General features: G+C 34.2%; 2 protein-coding genes across 2 annotated transcripts; one reads left to right on the top strand and one right to left on the bottom strand.

The window, feature by feature from the left end:
* The first annotated feature begins 821 nt into the window (after positions 1–821).
* LOC107492286 (WRKY transcription factor 23) lies at positions 822–2,465 on the top strand. The gene is made up of 4 exons (XM_052262925.1): positions 822–902; positions 976–1,106; positions 1,177–1,323; positions 1,432–2,465. Exons 1-4 carry the CDS (start codon positions 822–824, stop codon positions 1,790–1,792), a joined length of 720 nt encoding a protein of 239 aa, XP_052118885.1. The 3' UTR covers positions 1,793–2,465.
* A 5,886-nt stretch (positions 2,466–8,351) lies between these two features.
* On the bottom strand, positions 8,352–11,164 carry LOC107492371 (fructokinase-like 1, chloroplastic). Its single transcript, XM_016113390.3, has 2 exons — positions 10,376–11,164; positions 8,352–9,675 (listed from the first exon to the last, which is right to left on the bottom strand). The coding sequence occupies exons 1-2, from the start codon at positions 11,114–11,116 to the stop codon at positions 9,049–9,051; spliced, it is 1,368 nt and encodes a 455-aa protein (XP_015968876.1). The 5' UTR covers positions 11,117–11,164; the 3' UTR covers positions 8,352–9,048.
* Positions 11,165–11,383: the final 219 nt, after the last annotated feature.

The raw sequence follows: 11,383 nt of genomic DNA, 5'->3' as shown, positions 1-11,383 counted from the left end.
GATATACATTGAAAAAGCAGACTAGTCGCCGTCCACCGACTATAAACGTCCACATGAATATATTTTAAAGTTAATTTAGATATTAACCCTATATTTATCCATTGAATGTTATTAATGAAAAACTATGGATCTAATGAGGTGCTAAAAGAAGTAAATTAATTAAAACATGTGTTTGACTAAGCAAGAAAATGTATGTTAGATGTAACATCAGAATAAACCTAACAGCCTCCCTGTGATTTGGTCGGTTTAATTTGCATCCAACAACTAAGACTAGATGAATTAATATGCGGCTAAGTGAGGCTTCAAAAATATTCTCGTGTATAATGTAATTTGTTCTTGAACCCTCGCTTTGGTATAAATTCTGAGATAAACAGAAAACGAATAAAATGGATTTATACGATATGATAGTGATGTTGTCGTCCTAATTTGCTGGTTATAACATTAAAAGAGTAATCAAATAGAGAAAGAGAGAATCCCGTTCACACACAGATGAAGGTGGTCAAAGGAGTAGCTAGCTAGGTATACGTATGAAGGCGTAAGCGTCTACAGTACACATACATTGATACCTCCTGCAACCTGTTCGGAGTTGTCCGTACTGAAGAATTACCGGCAAGTGCCGGTGATGAAGCCTTCTTCTTCATCTTCTTTTTGTTGCTTTTTCACATTCACCAGTCACCACTACTATTACTACTATACATACAAGTTCTCATTTCCACTTTCTAGTTTTAGTTAGTTTAATTTCTATTCCCCTTCCTTCTCCAAAACACTTTCTTCTTCCTTCTTCCAAAACCCAAAATAAATGATGCAGTAGGAATTAATAGATGGAGAAGAAGGAGATAATGATGAGTGTGAAGATGGAAGATGCATCATCACTATTCAGCAATAACATTCCATTATGGAGCGTGTTTGATTTGTGTCAAGAAACAGAGGAGAAGGGTTCTTTAGGGTTTATGGATCTACTCGGTGTGCATCAAGACTACTACAACGGTGGTGGTGGTGGTGGTGCTCCTCTCAACTACTACTTCAGCATCACCTCTTTCATCATCCGTGTCCACCACTACTACTGTGGACCAAGCTGCACCGTCATCTCAACACGCCGACAAAGTGTATGTGATAATGCCTTAGAAGAAATTAATTAATAAAATAGGAGGGGCTAATTGGGAATTTTTGTGGTAGGTTGAAGGCGAAGAAGACAAATGGGAAGAAAAGAGAGAGGGAAGCTCGATACGCGTTCATGACAAAAAGCGAGGTGGATCATCTCGAAGACGGTTACAGATGGAGAAAGTACGGCCAAAAAGCTGTCAAAAACAGCCCCTTTCCAAGGTATATAATATAACTATATATTATATCATCATGCCTTTAATTTTTACTAATTCATAACATAATATACATGGTTCATGGTCATATTTATATAAATATATGTATATATAGGAGCTATTATCGTTGCACCAGTGGATCATGTAATGTGAAGAAGCGTGTGGAAAGGTCTTTCACTGATCCAACAATTGTGGTCACAACATATGAAGGTCAACACACACATCCAAGTCCACTTCTAATGCCTCGCTCTTCATCATCATCATCATCAATGCCTCAAACCTACTTCTCCCACCAACACTATCTACACCCACATCATCAACAACTCTTATTTAATACATTCCCTTCTCTTGATTTTCCTCCTCCTCCTCCTCCTTCTTCATCTCAGGACACCACCAATAACAATGCATTATTTCCTCTAAGCGACCATGGCCTTCTTCAAGATGTTCTTCCTTCACACATGTTCAAGCAAGAGTAGATAAACATAGATATAGACATGTGATTTATTGCTTGGTTTATTTATGCGATGCTGACTTAGGAAGCTCCATTGGTAGTAGTAGTGGTAGTATATCTTAGTTTCCTTCTCATCACTCATGATCGATGATCATCATATATACCTGTGAGGTTCCTACTTCATTTATCTATTTTTGCACATATAGACCTTAATTATCATCATAGTTAAAGTTTATTTAATATTATTTTTAGAGAAATTGGATACTCTGAACTTGAAATTACTTGTTACATTGTCATTGCCACATAAAACAACAAAGTTTCCGTTGGAGGATTGGAGTGTCTGAGAATGATTAAAAAATAGTACGAGTACTGGTACTAAATCCTATTGTGAATCTTCTAGTTTCTGACTCCTCGTTTGTCTTGTATAATTGTTTCTTTTTATTGAAGGAATGTGCATTAGTTTCACTGAGGCATAACAGGAAAGAGGGTTAGGTCTAGGTTTTTAAAGGGTAACTACAATTGGTGTGTGAGTTTTGCTTTTTTTCTTCTGTACCGGGAATCAACGGGTAAAGAATTATAGGGAAATGTGCTTCTATTTTTCTTATGTTTGAAGGATCCGGTGGTGAAAGTTGTGCCCCAAAAAGGTCAATGAGGTAATTAAATGGTGGAGTAATTCAACCATTAACAATCCATTTTAAGATCCTTGAGTTAATGCCTCTTTTTGTCCTACATACGATGCAATCCCCTAGTGGATTTGATTCATTAAAAAGCGGTGACAGCAGGCAATTCAAATAAGAAAAGTTAACACAAAGGAGAAAAACTTCGAAACGGTACCTTTGGATTTGGAGCGTGATAGCTAGTCCCCATAGTGGAATGCATCTTCATCTTTGATAACGACTCCTCTTTAAGAGACACTAATTATAATTATAATTAAACTACTCGCTATAATATTATGATACAAATTTAGTAATTTACAAGCAGTTATTTACATTACCTGAATTACGTCTAATATTAATACCCGTTTATTAGTACTATTTCTTCTGAGAAATTATTAGGTGCACATATTATATATATTCATACCATTTATTATTGATAATTTCACCCAAAATCCACCATTATTTCGTATGTCTAAGTTTACTAGTGACATGAATATAATCCTTTTTAAACACCTAATGATTCATCGTTTAGTTAAGACAGGCAGATTTGAGCAGGTGAGAGTCTCATCTGTGAGAGAATAATTGAAAAGAAAGTTAGATAAGTACACAGAGTTTGTACGCCACCACCAATTCATTGGTGGTGTGGGGCCCTGCTTTTCAAATTATACGCTCTATACATTGCACCGAATTAAAGTTTTCAAATTGGCATAGAGCAGGGAATAAATTAACAAATTCCATTATACTCTTACGCCTGAATTGTTCAATCCCCCAATAGTGATGCCAATAAAATTTACTTAAACACAGTTGACTTGTTCAAACACATCAAACTTTTGGTGGGTGGTAAAAAAAATTGACTACTTTCATAAAAATATTTTCATAGATTATAACCTTCTAATAATTTATAATACTATTTTTATATGAAATATTTTCATAGAAGTAGTCATTAGAAAATCCCCATCTATTTTCTTGTGCAAATATTTCTAAATACAACGTCTATTTTAATATAAAAAAATAAAAGACCAACTATAATATAAACCAATTTAATCAATCTCTTTTTATTCTTAATTTTAAAATTTAAAAAATTAGAATAATAAAAGATTATTATTATTTTTTGTAATAAACCTATTTTTTAACTAGTTAGATCATTTCAATATATAATGGTTTGTTTTCAATATAACTAAAAAAAACCTAAAAAACCAACTACAATATAAGCAACCACCCACAGCAAACCAAAAACCTCAACATGGCATAACCGGAGCAGATGAGTACGTTCAAGTTCAGATTCAGTTCCGTCATATTAGACAATAATTATATGTTGCTATATCTTTCTTACACGTACACCAAGTTGACAGATTAAATTAAATTTTGGAGTCCCTGGTTTGGTGTGCATGTGGAGCCACATTTGCCCTTTTCAATTCTCTATTTGTTGCAATACACGTACAAAGAAAAAAACACCAAATATTTTTACATGAAAATCAGACAACGGAGCACCAAAAGAAGACAAAAGTTGGTTTGCCTGCCATTAAAATTTATCTCACGTATACAAGTAACACCTCACTCTTTTTCTCTCTACTTTTTTTGGGAAGTGGATCTTTTTAGTGAAAAAAAAATAAATGATATTCAGTGTTTAATTTTATTATTTATTATTTTTTTATTTATTTTTAATTTTACTTATAAAATTAAAAATAAAAAATTATATTTTATTCTTTTAAGTGTTTAAAAAAATGGAGAGGATCAATTTTCCTTTTCTTATTCACTGTTTAGGGGTTTACATAAACCTGAATTTCCCTGTCTCTCAATGTTCCAAGAGTTCAAACCAAATTGTCTAAATCTATTCCAATGAACAAATGAGCCCAAAATAAAAGAAAGGAAAAAAAAAAGCAAGAAACTCGAGTTTATATTAATTTATATATTCTCTAATCAATATTTAATAATAAAATATTTATTGTAATAAATTTTGTAATATAATATAGTTAGTTTTCTGTTTTTTGTTAACTTTCCTATCTTAACTTCTGTTAAATGTTATCTGCTATAAATAACAACCCTTGAAAGAATGTAACATATTGATTCCATAATGAATTTGCAGTTGAGGAGATTCAGCATTTGCTTAATTGCTTCCCTTTCTTCTCTCACAATCATCATCTTCAATTTGTGTAGAAATTTCACACACCTAGTCTAATATCTAATAAAGTAATAATCAAATGAATAATTGTAAACTAAGTGGGTGTAGAAATTTGTGTAGATAGCATTCTTATATTTTTTTTTAACTTTAACCCTTTCCTTATTTCAATAGTTTTAAAGAGAATAGTTGTGAGCTGTAACGACCAATTTTTAATACGTCATGATCGTACTAAAAATAAAGCGTTAGTAACCTAATTTTTTTATTATTTATTTAATATTGAGCCTTTACATATTAATCTGTCAACAATTTCACTAAAAGGTTAATATCTTTTTATCATGAACAAATAATACATATTCACATACTTAATATTAATAATATATTATAGTGTTACATACAAAACTAACTACAAAATCTATCCTTTTGAATAAAACTTCAAACTAATAAGGCAAGAGAAAAAATAAATTCTATTGACAACTCAATGTGCAAACATATTCTTTTATACTCCTGTAGCTTCGCAATAAACATTCGCACCTGTAGTTAAAAGGGGTGGAAATAAGGAGTAAGAACTAGGGAGTTCTTAGTAGGACAGGAGTGGATAATTATGTCCATTTTATTACTTGCTACACATCAATTCGACAACAAAATACTTACAATCTTCAATAGCTAGCTAATAGCAACAAATCTCAGAATACAAACAACTTTAACAAACAAAAAATATAGGAAAAATTACAAGTCAAGAAGCACACATACACAATCAAAGAAACATATATCATAGAGAAGTATGCGCAAACAAGTATGATGCATGTCTGTCCTATGCAGGTTTTGAGCTTATGTGTCAATTGCCTACCCACTTCCGATATTACCTGGGCACAAATCCCGAATATAGCTTTTCAGATGCATACACTGTGCATATAAGTCTTACAGTCAGGCCGCATACAATGTGACTTTTAAACATATTGTAATATACTTATATATGGAAAACAGTTTATAATGTGTGGTGTTCCCACTATACATTTGGTCCAAACCCAAACAAGGTTGATTATGCTCTCATGTGACAGTTAGTCTTTTAAATTCTTTTTATCTTTGTCCTCTACTCTCTTATGACAAAAATTCTTTTAATTAATACATTTTCTTTTTTTCTGTACTCTGCTCTCTTATAAGGCTATAACAGAGATTCTTTAGAACTATTCAGTTTTTGCTATTTGTTCTCCTATGGTAGAGATTCCTTTAATAATTTTCTTTCTTCTTCTTTTCTTTTCTATTTATCATTCTTTTATTTTCCTTGTTTTGATACCACAAATCCTCTTCACACTCTTCCCTCATCTCTCCTTAGATGTTTTATAAAGAGTGAACCATAAGATTTTCAACTTATGTTCATCTTTTTACAACTTTTAAATAAGTTAGTATTTAACTCTTCTATTCTGCTATAATACAAACTACTAATATATAATATTTTAAAAATACATAGATAATAATCTTAATATTGAAGTAAGAGTAGTATTTTTCTTTATTACTCAAAACTTATTAACTTAAACTTTAAATAATTTTATTACTCAAAACTTATTAACTTAAGCTTTATTATTAAGTTTTTATAGATTATTCTCTATCTCTAAGATTTTTAAAACATTTATATTTTTTCCGAACAAAATTTATAAATTACTAAAATATCCTTACATATAATGTAATTACCAAAATAAATTTACACTTTTTATAAAATATTTATTTTACCCCCTGAACTTCTTAGTTATTATCCAAAATATCCCAAAACTTATATAATTACAAAACTAACTTTGATTTTTATTAAATTAGTATTTCAATCTCAAAAATAAATTTTTGTTTCAATACTTATCCCTTTATCAAAGATACAAAATTCCTATTCTCAAAATTCTTCAAGTTTTTTACTTAATTTTTAACCTATTTTCAAGCTTTACGATTATCGATTTTTTACAAAATTTACTTTAACCTTCCAACCATCAAATCTTGTCAAATTCTCAAGAGTTTTAAACTTAGAAACAGTCCCAAATAAAGCCACAAATAGTTAGTTCTTGGCTGTCCAATGATAACCAGACTATGATTCCATGAAATCAACAAGATTTAATCACAAATCAAACACGCACAAAATCATCACAAGTTCAAGTCACAAACATCAAATCAACAATCACACATTAAGAACACATTCAATTATTACAAAATTACAAAATTCTATTTTTGTATGACAGTCACCAAACAAACCGAAACACTAAGGAAGCTTTCTGAATGAAAAATCGAAAAAGAAAATATTAAAATTGGCTACTCCATCTCTGAAACTCTCATTTGGCCGAACCATGCATGAAAGATCAGCGGCGCCACTATTGATTTTTTCCGAACAAAAGTGACAACAATATGAAAAAAAAAAGAAGATACAAATATTTTAATCGGAGCCTGCGTCTTTTTATCTTCATTTTTTTTCACTGTGATTATATTATTCAGGAGCCTGGGTCTTTTATTCCGTCAGTGTTCTTCTAACTAGTTTTTTTTTTTTTCTTCCCATCAATCAAAGTTCTTACATAGCTGAACTCTCCATCATGCTACACGTCATGGATAGCAAAATAGTGAGTAATGTCCTACTTCATATCTTTCATCATGATAACCATAAAACTTAAATGTAATTTATTTGTTTTCAGGACAGAAATTGAATACAAACTGGTTGGTGCTTTAGCATAATCTATTCAATTTGGTTCAACCAAGCAAGATCTTTACCAAGATATTTTCACTTAAATATTGCCCCAAAGTCGAGGAAAGAAGAGGTATGGCCTACTTTTGCTTGACGTTAATGTCCTGTATCTTTCCTTACATACATGGAATACCTCCTCATAGAGAGCTTTTCCAAATTCCATAGGAGCTTTCAAGTTTTTGCTTTTGCTACACGTGAGAACGCACAGCCTTTGAGATGCACAACATGTAGGTACTTGAATCAGTTGTCCCTTGTATCCTTTTTCTAATTTCTCCTACTAATTACTTGAATGTCTAATTTGGAAATCTAACTGATACTTCAAGCTAAATTTTTATTACAGTATTATTATTGAATTTTTGGACCTCTTTTTTCAGGAAAAAAAAAAAAGATGAGCAAATTGTTCTCTTGAAAACTAACTGAATTGGGGAGCTCAACACAACATGAAGATAATGTTTCTCAACCCAAGGTGGAAAAGGTTGCTTATAGTTGAATACTTACTATAAGTAAATGGAAGAACCTTTACTATGAAAGCAAGAGAAATGAGGAGCTATTGCATTGAGCAGAAAAGCAACAAGTGGTTAATGCCTGAGAACATTGAAGAGGTTTGCTATTCTTGAGATCAAATGGCATATTTGCTTGCAAAACCTGTGTCAAATTGTCTTTGTAAAGTTTTAATCCAAAAACAGTTTTCCCAAAAGGATTGTTGAGTGTAAGGGGGGAAGGTTAGAAAGAAGAGTTTGTTTCTAACCCCCCATTTTGTATATATATTAAGTCAGGGTGTTAGTTTCCGTTTTGTATCTCTTTCGCAATAGGCTAGTTTATATTTAAAATCGTTTGTGCAGTTCTGTTATAATTATTTGATTTGCATCCATCCAATCCACTCTCCTTAGTGAGGCTTTAGTGGTTTCATTTAATTTGCACATACTTGAACCTCCTCTAGGCAGATATTCTATAATTTTGTCTGACAAAAATTACTCTTAATTTTATCTAGCCTTTCTGTGTGCACGAATTCAATAAAACAACATTGTCGAGTAGCATATGTGAAGAAAGTTCTACATCAGAAAGAATAAGCGAAAATTTATAAGATGAGAGATTCGTAAACTCAAAGTCTTAAATGTTAGTTACGCACAAAGATTATGTGAGTTTTATCTTTGGCTATTAGTATGACAACGGATAAGATGTTAGATTCGGCGTTTCATTTTTTATTCTTTAATGTTGTTTTGGTCACGGCAGTGTAAAGGGAGAGGAGGGCACAACGGTGGTGTAGCCTGTAGGCATAAGCAGCCATTGATTCTCTAAAAAGGGAAAAACAAAGGTTCCAACGGTTGGTTGATCTCCATTTCAACAGGGATACTTCTTGGATCTTGAGGACCAAAGCTTGGAGGACGATACACGTACCCAGTCCAAAAACACAGACCAAGTGCATCCTTAATGTTTTCCCCTTTTTCATTTTTAGAGGGGTCTTAGACTTCAAAAAATGTTGTAAAACTTAGCTGCTCCAAAAACAGAGAAGACAATTTTCAAATTGGCGCCACCATCTGCTCATTGAGAAGTGGTATTGGATGACATTACTTGGAGCCAAGACAATCGTCAACAGATTTTTAGATTGTGCAATCTCACACTATATGTTCTGATGACTCCTCCCATTTGAGATGAAAAATTCTTGGGAACTTTTGATAAATAATCAAACAATAACACTATCAAACAATAGGACTGGACTAAGCTCTAGTGGGAGTTACACAAACCTTTTTTTTTTCTTTTGATAAACAAAATTACACTAACCATTTTTATCACCACAATGAAGGCACATAAACTTGTTCTTTGAGATTCTGGGTGGCACTTTCAGTAGGGAAACCCAAAACATCTTGATTTTCAAACATTTCTGGGCAGGTGGTTAGTTTTCTTAAAATAGCAGCAACAACGGCATCGCCGGAGCCAGTTCTATCACAAGTAAATGGGGTTATGAGCACATCTTCGGTTCCAATCACCATCCCATCAAAAGATGGGGTATAATAGTGAACCCTAATAGTACCATCAGTAACAAACAGGAACTTAAGGTGATCATGCCACAAAGGTGAGATTTCCTCAGCGGTGTAATGGTAATAATCCCGTCGATTCTTGGTTTGTTCATAACTCTCCGAATAGTATTGGGGCTGATAGTTTCTCTTCCTCTCATAATATTCTTCATCTAGAAGGAATTCTAGCTCCGTTCTTGAAATTTCAATGATGTCAGCTTCGTTCCATGCTCTTTTTATTATTTCTCTCGTCTCATCACGTGATCTCCAAAGAGGTAATGGCAGGTTCAAATCGAAAAATACAAGGCTGCCAAACTTTTTAGACCACTTAATTGCTTTGAAAAGAGTCGATGCCATTGAGGGGCATGTAAGAACTTCTGAATTGAAATGGAAGATCCTAGCCTGCAGTAGTCCACACCAAAAAAAAGACAACTATTTCAGTTCACACGAGAATATCTATGTACAAGCTTCTTACTAAACAATAACAATTCTTACTCTCGCTAAACCTAAAGGTTATTAAAATTGGAGAGTTTAACCTTAACTCATATGACTAAACTCAACTCAAAAACTCAATTTTGGGGGATCTAAATTCAACTACAAATTAACTTGGGAATTTGATAACGTGAAAGTTTCCAGGACCAAAATTTGCATTACATGGGCAGCCACGTGAACAAGCCCCTTGTTACTCGGAGTCAAGAAAAGGGACGCACCCAAACCATGTAATGTAGAAAACCTAAATAACAATGCACGCTGTAATTTATTGCTTATATTCACTCTTTTCCCTTTTCCCCTCAACAATCGTTACTTAGCTCATATCAAAACCAAAGGATTGCCATGCAACCACATTGCACCTTAATTGATGAAGCAATCTTCCCCCAACAAACTCCATTGCATCAAAACTAAGGCATGTTTGATTTTCAGTTTGCAAAATTCCAGTTTGGCAGATTATACTAAACACTTCTAAAATAAATGAAACTCACATTTTACCCTCCACGCACATTAGTCTATCCATTTCTCAATCAATGAACTAACATCACAACAAAAATTAATTTCATAAACCAAAATCGTTAAAAAAAAAAAAATCTAACTTTGCTTCGGGTACCTCTTTCAAAACAGCAAGATTCAACTCATCACGACGCAAAGAATCCTCAGCACAATCCTTAGCCATTACCATCTTCATCTTCCCCTCCTCAAACTTCACCTTCATGTAAGAACACGCAGTCCTAACACCATCATCGAACTTCACCCCTCTCGTCTGCACCTTCTCCTTGTTCATCATCAGCACCATCTCCTCTCCAAGCGAGTCTTTCCCGACCTTCCCCATCACCGCGGCCCGCCCTCCCAGCCTCACGTGCGCCACCGCCACGTTCGACGGGGGGCCACCGGGGGCCCGGGAGAACTCCGGCGGGTCCCACTGGAGCATCTTCCACTCGGAGTATATGTCAGGATGCATCTGGAACTCGTGCACGCGAACCGTCGGGAGGAACTCCTTCTGCAGCGCGCCGAAACAGCACACCAATGGCGGGTCCTCGTAAGGGAAATTGATTCCGTCGTCGTATTCGTATTCCGAATCTGAATCAGGTTCTGCGTTTTGGGGTTCCATGGTGCCGTTTTCGGGCTTGGTTGTTGTTGGTTCAGTTCCGGATTTCTTCGTCTTCCTGCCGCGTCGTTTTGGGGTTTCAACTATGGCGCCGTTTGTGTTGTCGGTAGCGGTGGCGGAGGTCGAGAGTTTGGAATGGGTTGGAGGTTTCCATTTTGCGGAGTTTGGAGAATGGTGGAGGGATGGAGGGTGGTGGGAGGGTGGAAGAGGGAGGAGGAGGTGGTGGTGGAGTGAGGAAGCCATTTGGGTTTTGGATCAGTGGGAAGGGTTTATCCATTTGAATTTTTTGTCTGCAAGAACTCTTATCGGGTCAACGGGGAATTTTCCACTCTGCATGATATGTATCGGGTCGGGAATTTTAGTGACCCGTTTATTGGATAAAGGGAGAAAAGTAAGAAAAATTGGTGAGTGAAATTATAATTTGGGTTTTTTTTAGGGCTACAAATTACTATAATTTGGATTTACTATTAGTATGGTTAAGAATTTGATGGTGCAGAATGTTTGGATCAT

This window comes from Arachis duranensis, chromosome 6 (genome assembly GCF_000817695.3).
Source record: "Arachis duranensis cultivar V14167 chromosome 6, aradu.V14167.gnm2.J7QH, whole genome shotgun sequence".
In the NCBI taxonomy this organism is placed as follows: domain Eukaryota; kingdom Viridiplantae; phylum Streptophyta; class Magnoliopsida; order Fabales; family Fabaceae; genus Arachis; species Arachis duranensis.
Note: the sequence above shows the minus strand (reverse complement) of the source record. Positions and strands in the feature narration are given on the sequence as shown.